The sequence below is a fragment of the Scyliorhinus canicula genome, chromosome 14, assembly GCF_902713615.1.
Source record: "Scyliorhinus canicula chromosome 14, sScyCan1.1, whole genome shotgun sequence".
NCBI lineage: Eukaryota > Metazoa > Chordata > Chondrichthyes > Carcharhiniformes > Scyliorhinidae > Scyliorhinus > Scyliorhinus canicula.
In genome coordinates this window covers 60,623,577-60,642,924 of record NC_052159.1, presented here as the reverse complement: position 1 = coordinate 60,642,924, position 19,348 = coordinate 60,623,577, and the positions used below count along the sequence as shown (strand labels likewise).

At 45.6% G+C, this 19,348-nt stretch overlaps 1 protein-coding gene across 1 annotated transcript in view; it reads left to right on the top strand.

The window, feature by feature from the left end:
- LOC119977619 (ras-related protein Rab-39A-like) overlaps positions 1-18,892 on the top strand; it is a 36,165-nt gene extending 17,273 nt beyond the window's left edge. Inside the window, exon 2 of the mRNA XM_038818760.1 lies at positions 17,534-18,892. Coding sequence (XP_038674688.1) covers positions 17,534-17,960 — 427 coding nt within the window. The 3' untranslated portion in view covers positions 17,961-18,892. The remainder of the gene's footprint in view (positions 1-17,533) is intronic.
- Positions 18,893-19,348: the final 456 nt, after the last annotated feature.

Genomic DNA, 19,348 nt, shown 5'->3' with positions numbered 1-19,348 from the left:
CTTGTACATTCCAGCGTTTGGTCTAAATCCTGTATGTCGTGGCACCTCAAGTGCATCTTCAGCTTATTTAGATGCAATGAAAATATCTGCCTCTGTCACCCTTCCAGGCACTGAGCTCCAGAACCCTACCATCCTCCAACTGAAAATACTGCAGCTGAGCTCTCCTCTAAACCTTCTACCAATAAATATTACCCTTGTCTGATATTACCAGCATTATTAAGAGGGAAAAGACAGATTTTTGAGAACATGCTTTTAAACCAATTATATCTGCATTGCTGTTTGGATCTTGTCAAAAATAAACGTAGCCTAAAAACATACACAACCCTTTTGAAATACCGACACTGAATTTCAGACCAGACAAGTCAAAGAGTAAGAAGTAGAAGTACAAATCTGACCGAGTTGCCTGAGCTTTGTGGTCTGGGGTGGCATTTGGTTAGTAGGAAACAGTATAGATAAAAAAACTCAATTGGAACTGAATACCTGGCAGTGTATATAACAGGAAGTTATTTATTGTGAGGCTGCTTAAGATTAATTTCTATCCTATTATGGTTGGGTTAAGTTACCAGTGGGTGCATTATCCCAACAAGGAATTGATACCTTTAGGAGGGGATTGGGGAAAAGTCTTTGTTCTGAGCTATGGTCAAAAATGCCTACAGGCAAGTGCTTTTAAATTGTGATCAAGAACAAAAACCTGCTTGTTTTCTTTTGCTTCGTCCCTCGCTTAGAAATGCGCAATTGCCAGCTGTAATAAAAAGTTGCATAAACAGCAAATTAGTGATCTGGGTGTTTTTTTTAAATCCAGACAACAATTTGCATGATTTTTAGGCAAGGGCTTACTGATGCTTTACTATACAAGGCAAAAGGCAACAGCTGCTTGTCGTCTGGTTATGCACACAAGAAGTAGGAAGGCCCAAAGTGAGAGGGAACTATGAGGTTTTTAAAGTATGTAAACTCTATTATTGCCACAATCGAGACATCCATGTCACACTCCCATGAATAACAGAAACTGGTGAATAATTGAGAGTCCTCAGTATTTGTTACAATAATACCATCACCATGTAAATTAAGGCAAGTACAATATAAATAGTATAGAATTGTTACAGCACAGAAGGAAGTTATTCAACTATCCTTGCAAGAGCACCCAGCTAGTCCAACTCTCCCATCCTTTCCCCGTAGCACTGGGATTTTATTTCTCTTCAGGTGCATATACAATCTTCATTTCAGAGCCATGATTGAATTTGGCTCCACCGCATGCTGCCGTTGTTTATTTTGCTAATCACCTTGTACAGAACCTCTGGTTCTTGACCTATCTGTCAACAGGAACAGTTTCTCTCTGTCTAGATGCCTCATGATTTTGAAAACCTCTTATCAAACCTCACAGCCTTGTCTTCTCTCAAGAAAGACCTCAGCTTCTCCAATCTATCTATGTAACTGAAGTCTTCATCCCTGAAGCTATTATCATTAATCGTTTCTACACTCTCTTAAACCCTTCTTAAAATGTGGAACCCAGGATTTGAAATAATGCTAAAGTTGAGGTTAGACCAGTGTTTTATAATAGTTTATGATAACATCCTTGCCTTTGTGCTCCATGCTTGTTTATAAAGCCCAGGTTCCTTTTAAACTCAAGTTTTTTGCCTGCCTTGCCATTTTCAATCATTTGTGCACATATACCCGCAGGTCTCTTATTATATAAATTAAACTAAAAACACAAAATTCTGGATAAATCTGTGGGGAGACAAACAGGAGTTGACGTTTCGCATTCATATGACTTCGGCAGAACTGAAGAGGGGTAAAAATGTAATGAATTACATAATTAGAAAAGGGATGGAGCAGAGTAGAAAGCCAGGGTTAGGTCAGAGCTAAGGAGAGATGGACAAAGATGTCAAGGACATAAGACAAAGAGGGTGTTAATGGTAGCATTACGCCCTGAAGAATTGCTAATTGTGGCATATAAGCAGGATGGCAGAATGTGTTAATAAGAGAAAAAATGTCACTCACTGCTCAGTGCAAGCAAAACTGAAAAAAAAGGGACAGATGGCCCTGTGGGTTACGGGTGGAGCTGTATTGGGCAAACCAAGAAAATGAAAAAAACAAAAAGGGATCGAGATGGAGAAGAATGTTCACAATCTAAATTTGTTGAACTCCATTCAATACAACTTTTCTTAATCTGAGATTGATTTATGACGGACAGGAGATTGATCTTAGTTGGCAATGCGTTGAGGTGTTGTTTTCTGTGAATCTTTGTCCCCTGAACACCCTGGCAGATGATCAGAAAAGGAGCTTATTAGGATGTATATAATTGGAGTGTTCACCTATACTTTCCTGTTAACATTAATATGCTGTCTTTGTCTGTCGTTGCAATTGATCATAAAAGTGTTAATAACCAGAACCTATTGAAAATGTTTAATGACGCAATAAAAAGCCTTAATACTCATTTAATAATAAATAATAATCTTTATTGTCACACGTAGGCTTACATTAACACTGCAATGAAGTTACTGTGAAAAGCCCCTAGTCGCCACATTCTGGCGCCTATCTGGTTACGCAGATGGAGAATTCAGAAAGTCCAAATTATCTAACAGCACATCTTTCGGGACTTGTGGAAGGAAACCTGAGCTCCCGGAGGAAACCCACACAAACACGGGGAGAACATGCAGACTCCACACATACAGTGACCCAAGCTGGGAAACGAGCCTGGGACCCTGGAGCTGTGAAGCAACAGTGCTACCCACTGTGGTACTATGCTGCCCATTTTGAGGACTATTCCAAGGGTTGCATAACAATTGCTTTAATCAGATGTAGCCTTCAGGCATCTTCTTGATAATCTAATTGAATAGAAATTTGGTTAAAGTTATTACTGAATCTGTTAAAGTCACAATTGGAAAAATAACATTACTGACCACATGAAATTGAATTGGGGTTTAATTTGAACAGTCGTTCCGAAGTGAAAAATTTTAAATGTTTTTGGTTCTTTCACCACCTGAGCAGGATATGATATTCTCAGGGGAGTTCTGTATTTTTGTATCTGGTACTTATAAGTATTTTTAGTTTTGTTCCGTTTCAAATCTTGATGTTTAAATTGACTTGAGAAGTTGCTTTGAGTCAATTTTCCAAATTATTCCAGTTTTTAAAAATCTGTTACATGTTTCTTTGTGTTGGCTTGACTTTAAACACGAGCACTCTATTTGTCATCTGTTAGGTAGCAAGGTTTTCAGACAGTCATTACGTTATCCTTTGCCCTGTTGGAAATTAACCTTTCCGAGCAGCACTCAATATTAGAGTATTACTGTAGTCTGTTGGATAGGAAGTTGTCACTGGCATTTTGTTGCAATTGCATGGTCACTCAAATACCAATGAATGGTTGCATATTGTTGAATCAATTGTCCAGTCAACCTTGTATTGTCCTCCTCATCAACATTTTGGAGACTGGTGCCTAAGATACCCCACAGACTGGTCAAGCTACAGCCAGATAGTCATACTTGCAGGATCATATTTATTGCATTCCAGGCTCCTCCATCACCGTCCCTGAGTTTATCCTGTCCTTGTTGGCAGGAAAAATCTGCAATAAGTGAGGCACAATGATGCATAGTTGGGAGCAGCTCTTTGAGTGCATAAATTGAAAAGACAGTTTAAATCACATGGCTTCAGATCAGAGAAGATGAAGGAAATCTGCATGATCACCACTTCCTCGTATGACAAATTAGTACCCCTCTATATTTAATGTAACTTGGAGGAAGTTCATGAAAGTGATATACTCTGGGTAGGGAACTTTAATGTCCCCCACCAGTAGTGGCTCATGAGTGAAACAACTGACTAATCAGGCCAAATTCTGAAGCCAGTCGCTGCCAGGTTAAAGCTAATTAATTCAAATGAAAGGTAACCAACTCAATGAAGTAACATAAGTGAACTCAGAAACTTGCTTGTCACAGACACAGCTGTCAGTTAGGGCTTCTGTGAAGCTATGATTCTATTAGTAGACCTGACTATCTAGTTAAGACAAAGATACTGAAACTGGTGCATAACTATACAGGGCTACCTTTATGCTAAAGACCCAAAAGCTACAGGTTCGTATCCGAGCTCAGCGACAGTCTGACAACCAAAAAGGGTAAAAAACAAGTGGAAGAAATGCCCGAATAAATAGGTAGAATTCATGGATATTTAGGATATTATATTTTAGAATTGAGAAAATTGATGCAGGCTAACAGCTTTTTTTATCCAGAAGCCTTTGTACAGAGAACGGGCAGTACTAGCCTTAGAACTAGGTGTTACCTCATTCGTACTGTCTACCAGGTAGCACAGGGTCTCTTTCCTTTTTCCCTAGCAAAGGAAATTTAGGGAAGATTAATGCTATAACAGGTTGGTACTAATAACCATTATCTATTTGTGAGACATCCCTAGAACTTAGCTCAATGAATTAGAATTGAACATGATTCTAGGGATCAAACTCTTTTAAGCTGGCGAAGAAAGAAACTTTCAAAAATCTCTATTCCTGGAAATCAGGAATGATATTAGAACATATTGTAAGTGCACATTGACCAGCTATTGACTCGCGGCGATAACAAAAGACCATCTTTGACAATTAAATAATAATGAATTATAAGGACTAAGTAAAAGGGAGAAGTTTAATCAAAGAGGCAGCATCCATAGTTTCTAAATATGATGTAATCCGGTTCAGAAGGGTATCAAGGTTTTTCTCTTAAGAAATCAGGTATTGTGGGAAAGTTTAAAATGTATTTTGAATCCTCTCCTATTTCTCCGTTGTCGAGTGGTTGTATATCTTAAAGCGGACAACCTTCTATGTTCAGCTGCCTGACAACTGAAGCACTTGAGGATTTAAGGTAAAAAGTTACTTTGAATATTTGATGGATATCCATAATTAATATTAGCTGGAGCATTGTGCTCATAGTCTTTTTCATTAGATTCTCTATTAGAACTAAGACTATCCACTTAAAAGTGTGTTGCAGGTTAAATGGTTCCTTTAATAAATTGATAAATAAATTAGCAAAGTAAAATATCTCTTGTAGTTTTTCTTTAAGCAGTTTGAAGAACCCACCTCTCCCTTGTATTTTCTGAATGTGGCACTATACAAATATTTGAAGAGAGACCTCGAGATCCTTATAATATAGCCTGGCCTTAAATTATTTAACAGGCTGTCTGAACAGTCATCTTCCTTGTGGGAGAATTTGTTCATTTACTTAGATCCAAAATAAGTGCCTGTGTGAAGCAATTATAATTCACTTTATTAATAATAATAATAACTGCTGGGCCTGGAGGAGGGGGGTGCACCAAGCATCACCATTTCTTGAATCTCTGAAGAAAAGGTTCTATATACTTAGTGTTTGGTCAAAAGATGATTGGAGATAATTTGTCATCTCATAGCTTATACGCAATAAAGTTCTTTTGGGTTTTCGATTCATGCTGCATCTTGTTTTGGTTTTTAAGTTTTCATAAGAAACATAAGAACTAGGAGCAGCAGTAGGCCATCTGGCCCTTCGGGCCTGCTCCGCCATTCAATGTGATCATGGCTGATCTTTTGTGGACTCAGCTCCACTTTCCGGCCCGAACACCATAACTCTTAATCCCTTTATTCTTCAAAAAACTATCTATCTCTATCTTAAAAACATTTAATGAAGGAGCCTCAACTGCTTCACTTGGCAAGGAATTCCATAGAATCACAACCCTTTGGGTGTAGAAGTACCTCCTCAACTCAGTCCTAAATCTACTTCCCCTTATTTTGAGGCTATGCCCCCTAGTTCTGCTTTCACCCGCCAGTGGAAACAACCTGCCCGCATCTATCCTATCTATTCCCTTCATAATTTTATATGTTTCTATAAGATTCCCCTCTCATCCTTCTAAATTCCAACGAGTACAGTCCCAGACTACTCAACCTCTCCTCGTAATCCAACCCCTTCAGCTCTGGAATTAACCAAGTGAATCTCCTCTGCACACCCTCCAGCACCAGTACGTCCTTTCTCAGGTAAGGAGACCAAAACTGAACACAATACTCTAGGTGTGGCCTCACTAACACCTTATACAATTGCATCATAACTTCCCTAGTCTTAAACGCCATCCCTCTAGCAATGAAGGACAAAATTCCATTTGCCGCCTTAATCACCTGTAAACCAACTTTTTGCGACTCATGCACTAGCACACCCAGGTCTCTCTGCACAGCAGCATGTTTTAATATTTTATCATTTAAATAATAATCCCTTTTCCTGTTATTCCTACCAAAATGGATAACCTCACATTTGTCAACATTGTATTCCATCTGCTAGACCCTAGCCCATTCACTTAACCTATCCAAATCCCTCTGCAGACTTCCAATATCCTCTGCACTTTTTGCTTTACCACTCTTCTTAGTGTCGTCTGCAAACTTGGACACATTGCCCTTGGTCCCCAACTCCAAATCATCTATGTAAATTGTGAACAATTGTGGGCCCAACACTGATCCCTGAGGGACACCACTAGCTACTGATTGCCAACCAGAGAAACACCCATTAATCCCCACTCTTTGCTTTCTATTAATTAACCAATCCTCTATCCATGCTACTACTTTACCCTTAATGCCATGCATCTTTATCTTATGCAGCAACCTTTTGTGTGGCACCTTGTCAAAGGCTTTTTGGAAATCCAGATATACCACATCCATTGGCTCCCCATTATCTACCGCACTGGTAATGTCCTCAAAAAATTCCACTAAATTAGTTAGGCACGACCTTCCCTTTATGAACCCATGCTGCGTCTGCCCAATGGGACAATTTCCATCCAGATGCCTTGCTATTTCTTCCTTGATGATAGATTCCAGCATCTTTTTTGTTTTATATATTTGTAGAAACATTTACTATCTGTTTTTATATTCTGAGCAAGTTTACTCTCATAATCTATCTTACTCTTCTTTATAAAGCTTTTTTAGTAGCTTTCTTTTGCCCCCTAAAGATTTCCCAGTCCTCTAGTCTCCCACTAATCTTTGCCACTTTGTATGCTTTTTCCTTCAATTTGATACTCTCCCTTATTTCTTTAGATATCCACGGTCGATTCCCTCTTTCTACCGTCCTTCCTTTTTATTGGTATAAACCTTTGCTGAGCACTGTGAAAAATCACTTGGAAGGTTCTCCACTGTTCTCAACTGTTTCACCATAAAGTCTTTGCTCCCAGTCTACCTCTTCTCTCATCCCATTGCATTCTCCTTTGTTTAAGCACAAAACACTAGTGTTTGATTTTACCTTCTCACCCTCCATCTGTATTTTCAATTCCACCATATTGTGATCGCTCCACCCAAGAGGATCCCTAACTATGAGATGATTAATCAATCCTGTCTCATTACACAGCACCAGATCTAGGACTGCGTGTTCCCTCGTAGGTTCCATTACATACTGTTCCAGGAAACTATCGCAGATGCATTCTATAAACTCCTCCTCAAGGCTGCCTTGACCGACCTGGTTAAACCAATCGACATGTAGATTAAAATCCCCCATGATAACTGCTGTACCATTTCTACATGCATCAGTTATTTCTTTATTTATTGCCTACCCCACCATAATGTTACTATTTGGTGGCCTATAGACTACTCCTATCAATGACTTTTTCACCTTACTATTCCTGATTTCCAACCAAATGGATCCAACCTTATCCTCCATAGCACCGATGTCATCCCTTACTATTGCCCGGATGTCATCCTTGAATAACAGAGCAACACCACCTCCCTTACCATCCACTCTGTCCTCCTGAATAGTTTGATACCCTCGGATATTTAACTCCCAGTTGTGACCATCCTAACCTCTCCTAAGTTATATTTCCTCTGAACTTTTCTCCTGATTTTCCTTGTCGTTGAACCCATATCTTCATGTAACAACCTGCCACATTGCTTACCATTTACGTTTTTACTTCCCGTTTTATTCCTTTTAGTATTACTGGGCCTATTCACCTGAGGTCCCCTCAGTCACTGTACCTTGTACTGTCGCCCTTTTTGATTTTTGACTATGGCTTCTCTGCCTTACACTTTCCTCCTTACTGCCTTTTGTTTCTGTCCCTGTTTTACTACCTTCCGACTTCCCGCATTGGTTCCCAACCCCCTTCCACATTAGTTTAAACCCTCCCCAACAGCTCTAGCAAACCCCCCCCCCCCCCCCACCCCCCCCCCCCCCCCCCCACCCCCCCAGGACATTGGTTCCAGTCCTGCCCAGGTGCAGACCGTCCGGTTTGTACTGGTCCCACCTCCTCCAGAACCTGTTCCAATGCCCCAGGAATTTGAATCCCTCCCTCTTGCACTATCTCTCGAGCCACGCATTCATCCTATTTATCCTGACATTCCTACTCTGACTAGCTCGTGGCACTGATAGCAATCCTGCGATTACTACCTTTTGAGGTCCTACTTTTTAGTTTAACTCCTAACTCCCTGAATTCAACTTGTAGGACCTCGTCCCGTTTTTTACCTGTATCGTTAGTGCCTCTGTGCACCACGACAGCTGGCTGTTCACCCTCTTTCTCCCCCCCCCCCCCCCCCCCTCCAGAATGTCCAGCAGCTGCTCCGAGGCATCCTTGACCCGTGCACCAGGGAGGCAACATACCATCCTGGAGTCTTGATTGCGTCCGCAGAACCGCCTGTCTATTCCCCTTACGATTGAGTCCCCTATCGCTATAGCCCTGCCATTCTTCTTCCTGCCCTGCTGCGCATATATCTGTTTTGCAGGGAGATGACCGCAGGGGACACCTGCACTGCCTTCCTACTCTCGCTCTGTCTTTTGGTCACCCTTTTTCTATCTCTCTCAGTAACTTTCACCTGCGGTGTGACCAACTTGCTGAACGTGCTATCCACTACGTCCTCAACCTCGCGTGAGTCCATCCGCAGCTCCAGAGCCGTCAAGCGGTCTAACAGGAGCTGCAACTTGACACACTTCTTGCACGTGAAGGAGCCAGGGACAGTGGATCTTGTACAATTTTTTTCATTGTTTCCTAATTAAGCTCTACTTCCAATGATTAGAAATGAACATAGGGAAGGATTGAATTCATTTTAGTCGTGGTCTGAATCGGAAAGTTGTTTAAGCTTTATTATAGTATTGCACTGCATCAGAACCTTTCCTGTAATCTTAAAAAAATTACTGATACTGTAAATTTCCAAATCAAAAGGAGCTGCTAAAATCTTGAGATGCTGAACATCTAACCCAATCCTTTGTTTTCACTGAAAAGAGATTAAAAGGGATCAAGAGTTACTTAAATACTGACCCAATCAAGAGATTTGGATGACATTTATTTTTCCAATTAAGGGGCTGAGGGGAGGGTACCCTGTTTCTCCAACACAAAATTAGTGTTTGTACCGTTTGGCCGTGTACATATTTTTACTGTTTTAATAAAAAGATAATGGCCAATTCACCTATCCTGCATATCTTTGGGTTATGGCCGTGAGGCCCACACAGACACGCGGGAAATGTGCAAAAAACACACACACTGACCCGGGGCCGGGATCGAACCTGGGTCCTCGACGCCATGAAGCAGCAGTGCTAACCACTGTGCCACCGGGAAGGCATTCGCAGTTAATGAGATTATTGGATACCTGTCTTTGTTGGCGTTTTTATAGTTTCCTTCTGAATACCAAACTTTAAGTACATTTGTGACCAAAGATTTGAATATCATAGAAACTTATCATAGAATTTACAGTGCAGAAGGAGACCACTCGGCCCATTGAGTCTGCACTGGCCTCTGGAAAGAGCACCCCACCCAAGCCCACACCTCCACCCGATCCCCGTAACCCAGTCCCACCTTTTTGGACACTAAAAGCAGTTGATCATGGGCAATCCACCAATCCTGCACATCTTTGGACTGAGAGAGGAAACTGGAGCACCCGGAGGAAACCCACGCAGACACGGAGAGAACGTGCAGACTCCGCACAGACAGTACCCCAAGCCAGGAATTGAACTTTGGACCCTGAAGCTGTGAAGCAACTGTGCTAACCATTGTGCTACCGTGCTGCCCTATATAATAGATATTGCTGCTGTTCTGCAACATGGCCAATTGGAGATCAAAAATCAACATTGAAGACCGCCGGTGGCTGTGATGGATCAGTAAGCCACACATCTGGGAGCTCCCGTTTTAAAGAGATTTTTCGGCTCTTTTGAGAGCCCAAAACGGAAATTTTTCGACGTCTCCCGGTGGGGGAAGGTGTGCTGAACGACTTTCCCTGCAGTCCATGACTCGAACTCGGAGTGGAAAGGTAGAAAAAACAGCAGCAGCTCCTCAGAAAAAACGGGGGAAGGGATCCAAGATGGCCACCGACAGAGCTCCAGAGGAATGGAGACTCTGGGCCCAGGAACAACAAACTGATCTCCTGCGCTGCTTTAAAGAATTCAAGGATGAAGTACTGAGCTCTCTGCAGGAAACGAACAGAAGGCTGTCAGAGATTCAGTCCACCCAGGGTGCTGCCATCAAGAAGTTGCAGATGCAGGCCATTGAACGAGAGGAGGAGGCCGTGGTCCTCGTGAGTAAGGTGGAGGGGCACGAAGCACTCCACAAGAAGTGGCAGGAACGCTTTGAGGAGCTGGATCACTGCATGAGGCGGAAAAACCTGCGGATCTTGGGCCTTGCAGAGGGGCTGGAGGGATCGGACCTGACAGCCTATGTGGCTGTAATGCTGAATTCGCTAGTGTGGGCCGGATCTCTCCATCTGCCCTTGGAGCTGGAGGGAGCGCACAGGGTGCTGGCCAGGAGGCCACGTGCGGTGCTGGTGAGGTTCCACCGGTTCAGTGATCGGGAGTGCGTGCTGCGCTGGGCCAAGAGGGTGAAGAGCAGCAATTGGGAGAATGGGGTAGTGCGGATCTACCAGGACTGGAGTGCGGAGGTGGCTAAGCGGCGGTCCGGATTTAATCGGACGAAAGACGTACTTTATAGAAAAAAGATAAAGTTCGGAATGTTGCCGCCCGCGCGCCTGTGGGTAACTTATTCGGACCGGCATTATTATTTCGATTCCCCGGAGGAGGCGTGGGCCTTCGTGCGGACGGAGAAACTGGACTTGAACTAGGGGTTGGGGGTTGCGAGGTCGGCTGTAAGATATTAGTGCTGGATTCTGCTGTTGCTGTGTTCTCTTTTTCTTCTGTTGTTTTCTTCTTGTTTTAGTACTTTTGCAATTTTGATATGGTTATTTACGGAGGGGTTGTTCTGCTATGTTTTTGTTTTTGTGCTGTGGGACATTGTCTGGGCTGTGTATCTTGAGGGGAGGGTCGGGGGGGGGGTATGTTGTATTCTATGCCGGAGTGGGGGTATGGAGTGGGGCTGATATTTGGGAGCTGCGTCAGAAGGGTGTGGTGGGGCAGTGCAAAAGCGCGGGCTTTCCTCTGGTTTCCCGTGCTGCGGGGCTGGGGGGTGGAGATGGTGACGGGGGAGGCGGGGCCTTAACTGGTTCTTCCCCGCGCTGGAGCGGTGCCAGGAGGAGGGATAGATTGGGGGATGATCCCACTTCGGGAGGGGTCGGGCTATTGGCGGGAGTTTCCGGGGTCAGCAGAAGTTAGCTGACCCACGGAAGTACAATGGAGGACGGTTCGCGGCTGGGAGGGTTCCTAGCCTGGGGGGGAAGGGAGGGGGGGAAAGGGGAATACCGGGTTGCTGCTGGTAGGGTCAAGAAGGAGCTGGTGGGGGCTGGGGGGACAGAGGTGAGGGGTTGTCGCTATGGGGACGGGGTCGAGCAGGGGGTGCTGGCCTGGGGCGGGCAGTCAACGGGCTATGGCTAGCCGACGGGGGAGGGGGCGGGACGCCCTCTTATCCGGTTGGTCACCTGGAATGTGAGAGGGTTGAATGGGCCGGTGAAGCGGTCGAGGGTACTGGCTCACCTGAAGGGGCTAAAGGCGGATGTAGCAATGCTTCAGGAGACCCACCTGAGGGTGGCGGACCAGGTCCGCCTGAGGAAGGGATGGGTGGGGCAGGTTTTCCACTCGGGGTTGGATGTGAGGAACCGGGGAGTGGCGATTCTGGTGGGGAAAAATGTGTTGTTTGAGGCATCGGAGGTGGTGGCGGATAAGGGGGGTAGGTATGTGATGGTTAGGGGCAGGCTACAAGGAGAGAAGGTGGTACTGGCTAGTGTGTATGCCCCAAATTGGGACGATGCGGGCTTTATGAGGCGTATGTTGGGACGGATCCCGGATCTGGAGGCGGGAGGTCTGATCATAGGGGGGGACTTTAATACGGTGTTGGATCCTTCACTGGATCGGTCCAGCTCTAGGACGGGTAGGAGGCCGGCGGCGGCCAAGGTACTGAGAGGGTTTATGGACCAGATGGGTGGGGTGGATCCATGGAGGTTTGTAAGGCCGAGGGCACGCGAGTACTCTTTCTTCTCCCACGTACATAGGGTCTACTCTCGGATAGATTTCTTCGTGGTGAGTAGGGGACTGATTCCGAGAGTGGAGGAGGCCGAGTATTCGGCCATTGCAATCTCCGACCACGCTCCGCATTGGATAGAGTTGGAGATGGGAGAGGTGCGAGACCAACGCCCGTTGTGGCGGTTGGATGTGGGGTTGTTGGCGGAGGAGGAGGTGTGTAGGAGGGTCCGGGCAAGTATTGAGGGGTACCTTGAGGTGAATGATACGGGGGAGGTTCAGGTGGGGATGGTCTGGGAAGCCCTGAAGGCAGTAATTCGTGGGGAGCTGATATCCATCCGGGCACACAGGGAGAGGAGCGAGAGGAGTGAGAGGGATAGACTGGTGGGAAAGATGCTGGAGGTGGACAGGAGGTATGCAGAGGCACCAGAGGAGGGACTGTTGGGGGAGAGGCGCAGCCTGCAGGCTAAATTTGATTTGCTGACCACTAGAAAGGCTGAGGCACAGTGGAGGAAGGCACAAGGGGCAGTGTACGAACATGGTGAAAAGGCGAGTAGGATGCTGGCTCATCAGCTGCGTAAGCGGGATGCGGCTAAGGAGATTGCTGGAGTGAGAGATAAGAGTGGGAATGTGGTGCAGAAGGGGGAAGAGGTGAATGAGGTCTTCAAGGATTTTTACGGGGAACTGTACCGGTCGGAGCCAACGGGGGAGAGGAGGGGAATGGAGAGGTTCCTTGACGGGCTTTCTTTCCCGAAGGTGCAGGAGGAGAAGGTGGAGGGGTTGGGTGCGCCGATTGAGCTGGAGGAGCTAGTTAAGGGGATCGGGCAGATGCAGTCAGGGAAGGCACCGGGGCCGGATGGGTTCCCGGTGGAATTTTATAAAAAGTTTGTGGATCTAGTGGGCCCCTTGCTGGTGCGAACACTCAATGAAGCGTGGGAGGGGGGGACTTTGCCCCCGACGATGTCACGGGCGCTGATCTCGTTAATTTTAAAGAAGGACAAGGACCCCCAGCAGTGTGGTTCATACAGGCCCATATCTCTCCTCAACGTGGACGCTAAGGTGCTGGCAAAATTCCTGGCCACCAGGATAGAGGACTGTGTGCCAGGGGTTGTGCACGAGGACCAGACAGGTTTTGTGAAGGGAAGGCAGCTGAACACGAATGTGCGGAGATTGCTGAATGTCATTATGATGCCGGCGATTGAGGGGGAGGCAGAGATAGTGGTGGCACTGGATGCGGAGAAGGCCTTCGATAGAGTGGAGTGGGGGTACCTATGGGAGGTGTTGGGGAGGTTTGGATTTGGTGAAGGGTTCATTAGATGGGTAAGGCTGTTATATGAGGCCCCGATGGCGTGCGTGGCTACGAATAGGAGGAGGTCGGAGTACTTCCGGCTTTACCGAGGAACCAGGCAGGGTTGCCCCTTGTCCCCCTTGTTGTTTGCACTGGCAATCGAGCCGCTGGCGATGGCATTGAGAGATTCAGAGAGGTGGAGAGGCTTGGTGCGAGGTGGAGAGGAACATAGGGTGTCGTTGTATGCCGACGACCTGTTACTGTATGTGGCGGACCCGGTGGGAGGGATGCCGGGAGTGATGGAGTTACTAGCCGAGTTTGGGACCTTCTCAGGTTATAAATTAAACTTAGGCAAGAGCGAGGTGTTTGTGGTGCACCCTGGAGACCAGGAGGGAGGAATTGGTAGGCTCCCGCTTAGGCGGGCAGGGGAGAGCTTTAGGTACCTGGGGTTGCAAGTGGCCAGGGACTGGGGGACTCTCCACAAGCATAACTTTACCAGGCTGGTAGATCAGATGGAGGAGGAGTTCAGGAGGTGGGGCATGCTGCCATTGTCGTTGGCGGGGAGGGTGCAGTCCGTCAAAATGACAGTGCTTCCGAGGTTCTTGTTCCTTTTTCAGTGTCTGCCCATATTTATCCCCAGGGCCTTCTTTAGGAGAGTGACTAGCAGTATTCTGAGTTTTGTGTGGGCACATGGGACTCCGAGAGTGAGGAGGGTGTTCCTGGAGCGAGGAAGGGATGGAGGTGGGCTGGCACTGCCCAACCTTCTGGGGTACTATTGGGCAGCCAATGTGTCAATGGTGCGTAAATGGGTGATGGAGGGGGGAGGGGCGGCGTGGAAAAGAATGGAGATGGCGTCATGTAGAGGTACGAGCCTGGGTGCCATGGTAACGGCACCGTTGCCGCTCTCCCCTAAGAGGTTTACCACGAGCCCGGTGGTGGCGGCGACCCTAAGAATCTGGGAACAATGGAGACGGCATCGGGGGGAAACAGGGGCCTCAATGGAGGCTCCACTGGGTGGCAACCATCGGTTCATCCCGGGGAACACGGATGGGGGATTCAGGGGGTGGCAAAGGGCGGGCATCAGCAAATTGAGGGACCTGTTTATTGGCGGGAGGTTTGCGGGCCTGGGGGAACTGGAAGATAAATTTGGCCTTCCCCCGGGGAACATGTTCAGATACCTGCAGGTAAAGGCGTTTGCTAGGCGACAGGTAGAGGGATTCCCTTTGCTGCCCTCGCAGGGGGTGATGGACAGAGTGCTTTCGGGGGTGTGGGTAGGAGAGGGGAAGGTGTCTGACATCTATAAGGTAATGCAGGAGGTGGAGGAGTCGTCAGTGGAGGAGCTGAAGGCTAAATGGGAGGAGGAACTCGGGGAGCAGATAGAGGACGGGACTTGGGCGGATGCCTTGGACAGAGTCAACTCTTCCTCCTCATGTGCGAGGCTTAGTCTCATCCAATTTAAGGTGCTGCCCCGGGCCCACATGTCCGGGACTAGGATGAGTAGGTTCTTCGGGGGTGAGGACAGGTGCACCAGATGTTCGGGGAGTCCTGCGAACCACGCCCATATGTTCTGGGCATGCCCAGCACTGGAAGAATTCTGGAAGGGGGTGGCGGGGACGGTGTCGAGGGTGGTTGGATCCAGGGTCAAACCAGGGTGGGGACTCATGATTTTTGGGGTTGGGGTGGAGCCGGGAGTGCAGGAGGCGAAAGAGGCCGGTGTCCTGGCCTTTGCGTCCCTAGTAGCCCGTCGAAGGATTCTGTTACAATGGAAGGATGCAAGGCCCCCAAGCGTGGAGACCTGGATCAGTGACATGGCGGGATTTATAAAATTGGAAAAGGTCAAATTTGCCCTGAGAGGATCAATACAAGGGTTCTATAAACGATGGCAGCCTTTTTTGGACTTCCTGGCTCAGAGATAGGTAACTGGGTCAATAGCAGCAGCAACCCGGGGGGGGGGGGGGGGGGGGGGGTGCATTATTGTAGTGTTTATTCTGTAACTTTATAGTGTGTTAATATGCGTTGTTGTTAAAATGCTGGGTTGTTCATGGGGATGGGGCGAATGTATATGATTGTTAATATTATTGTTATTTTCGGTATTTTACTAAGGTGCGTCAATGTTGTATAAAATCAAAATTTTTCAATAAAAATGATTTTAAAAAAAAAAAATCAACAGTGAATGATGGTAATCTACAGTTGCAATTTGTGATTTTAATGAATTCTGTTTTCCAGGATCAAAAGCCACTACTATCTTGGCATCAGAAATGAGCGGGAAGGTGCAGCACGGTGGCGCAGTGGGTTAGCACTGCAGCCTCACGGCGTCGAGGTCGTAGGTTCGATCCGGCTCTGGGTCACTGTCCATGTGGAGTTTGCACATTCTCCCCGTGTTTGCGTGGGGTTCGGTCCCACAACCCAAAAATGTGCAGGCTAGGTGGATTGGCCACGCTAAATTGCCCCTTAATTGGAAAAAAATAATTGGGTACTCTAAATTTAAAAAAAAAAAGAAATGAGGGGGAAAAAAATCAATTTTGTAACTTAAATTTAGCATACCCAATTCTTCATTTTAAATTAAGGGTCAATTTAACGTGGCCCATCCACCTACACTGCACATTTTTGGGTTGTGGGAGGTGAGACCCACCTAGACACAGGGAGAATGTGCAAACTCCACATGGATGGTGACCCGGGGCCTGGATCGAACCCACCTCCTCAGTGCAACCACTGCGCCACCGTGGTGCCCCGAGGGGGATAACAATCTATTCCCAGTTCTGTAATCAGTGTGGAGGACATTAAAGTGAAACCCAATCCTGTCCTCCAAATCCTAGTTGCACTTTCCTGCCAGTGTCATAACAAGGAAAAAAAGGACAATTACTGAATTGTATTCTCCTTTGACCTTTCCCTTCCACCTCTAGCATGCACCATTCTCTTTCATCCCCCCCCCCCCCATTCTGGATTGTAATGCACAGCCAGTTCCAGGAACATTTATTCCTGGGACATTCATGGTTGGGTGGCTCAGTGCTGTGTCACAAAACTGAGGTGAATTCATGCAAGAGATCTTCCACTTATCTGTGTAACCCAGGCAAAACAGTAGGCACTTCCGAAAACTGTATAAAAAGATTCCTTTCATTAGATGGGGCATCGAGTATAAAAACTGGCAAGTCATGCTACAGTTGTATAGAACCTTGGTATGGCTGCACTTGCAGTATTGCGCACAGTTCTGGTTGCCACACTACCAGAAGGATGTGGAGGCTTTGGAGAGGGTGCAGAGGAGGTTGACCAGGATGTTGCCTGGCCTGGAGGTGTTAGCTATGCGGAGAGGCTGAATAGACTTGGACAGTTTTCATTAGAACGATGGAGATTGAGGGGCGACCTGATAGAGGTCTAGAAGATTGAGGGGCATGGATAGACTGGATAGGCAGGCACTCTTTTCCGCAGTGGAAGGGTCAGTCACCCCGGGGTACATTTTAAGGTCCAAAGGGCAAAGTTTAGAGGAGATGAGCGAGGCAGGTTTTTTATGTAGAGGGTGGTGAGTGCGTGGAACGTGCTGGCAGGGGAGGTTGTGGAAGCAGATACATTAATGGCATTCAAAAGGCATCTTGACAAACACATGGATAGGATGGGTATAGAGGGATATGGCACAAGGAAGTACTGAGGGTTTTGGCAAAGGTTGGTATGACCGGTACAGGCTTGGAGGGCCGAAGGACCTTTTCTTGTGCTGATTGTTCTTTGTTTGAGATCATTTTGTGTGTTTGCACTTTTGTTTTTACAAGAGACTTTCACATTAGTTGATGTTGGAACTTTCTTTCCGTTGGGGGCTGGTTACCATGAAACTTTACATTGACGTGTTGCAAAGATCTAAGTAAAATATTAACACTCAAATTAGCTTTTAAAATACTTGATCACTGATTCCAAGAGGAAAATTTCTCTTTTGACTGTTTTCTTCTTCCCTTCTTAGGTCCATAACACGCTCCTACTACCGTAATTCAGTTGGTGGGCTTCTTGTGTTTGATATCACAAATCGGAGATCTTTTGAACATGTACGTGACTGGTTGGAAGAAGCAAAAATGCATGTTCATCCATATCGAATCATATTTCTGCTTGTCGGACACAAATGTGATTTGGCAACCCAAAGGAAAGTTTCAAAGGAGGAGGCGGAGAAACTTGCAGCTGTATCTGGTATGAAATACATAGAGACTTCTGCAAAAGATTCTACAAATGTGGAGGAGTCTTTCACTATTCTAACCCGAGAGATATACGAGCTGCTCAAAAAGGGAAACATATCCATCCAACAAGGGTGGGAAGGTGTTAAGAGTGGTGTGGTTCCTAATGTTGTCCATTCTTCTGAGGAAGCTGTGAAGCCTGGAAGACGGTGCTTTTGCTAATTACAGGGATAAAGAACTCTCTATTCCAAAGAGTTGCTTCATGTACATTTTAGCCTTTTCTGCAAGCTTATCCGGAAATTCAGCAAATTTACTGGGGCTTAATCTAGGCCTGGCATAAATTTGGTTAAAATATATTTTGTTGGAAAGTAAGTACCCCAATTTGGTGACAGAGCTTCTCTAACATGAAATGCACAAATTTTATTTTACTAGACCTGCAGAGTTTAATAGTAAGAGTGTATTTTTTTGCAGAGTAAAATCAAGTTTTATTTTTGGGACTTGGTGCCTTTCTGTAAAACTGGCCAATCTGTTTGAGAAACTGAAGAGTATAATTAAAAATGTAATGAAAGTGTATATTTGATATGAGCCATTGCCCAAAGCAATGATTTAAATAAGGTTTAATCAAATTCCGAAATGCTTTAGTAGTTTCTGGGGTGTGCAAAGCATTCTTGGCTTTAAATTACTAAATGTTTTCGAAGTAGAGTTTTATTTGTTTTATGCAATTCCTTAATTCCATATCTTTTAATTGAACTCCTATGAATTACGAATATTTCCAAACATTAGCTTTGAACCTAGTTGCTGTCCTTGCATGTTTAATGAAGTGACAATGGGCGACAAACTTGAAAACAATAAAGGAGGAAGTGAAAACATTCTGCAATGAATGAGAACAGAATTGTCCTGTTAACAGAGGCTCTAAAAAATTGCACTGCCACAATTTATCACTGTGCTGATGTCTATTTCATTTTTCATTTCATTTCATGTTCCTGCAGTAGAACATTTATGGTCCATACAAGGCAGCAAACTAAATGCTTAGCTAATTGTATGCACAAAGATGTTGGCCAAAGCCCCTCCCTTTAGAGCCCTGCACTACCCTTTTTTTTTGTGAGACAGCATTATGTAATGTTTGGCTAATAAACAGTCAATTTATTCTGTGGCATGGCATGTTGCTATTTGGCTTGTAGATTTTAATGTTGCAAACTGCTGCCCTTCTATTTTGGAGAGAGACAAGACTGCTGTGGCCATTGAACTTGATCTCTTCTATATTTGCACTGTGGGCAATGTGAATTAGGAGCAGGAGTAGGCCATTCAGTCCTTTGAACCTGCTCCATATTGGATAGGATCATCACTGGTCTATAGCTTCTGCTTTCCTTTCTACCCCCTAGATACTTGAGCTCTCTTGTCAGCTATCCATTTCAGCCTTAAACATATTCAATGTCCCTGCCTGCACTGCAGGAACAAAATTTGACAGACAAATGACCCTCTGAAAGGAAACAAATTCTTCTCATCTGTGTTAAATGGGAGACTTCTCATTTTTATATTGTGTCCCTTAGTTCTAGTCTGCCCAACAAGGGGAAACAACGATTCTATCAAGTCCCCTCTGGATCTTGTAT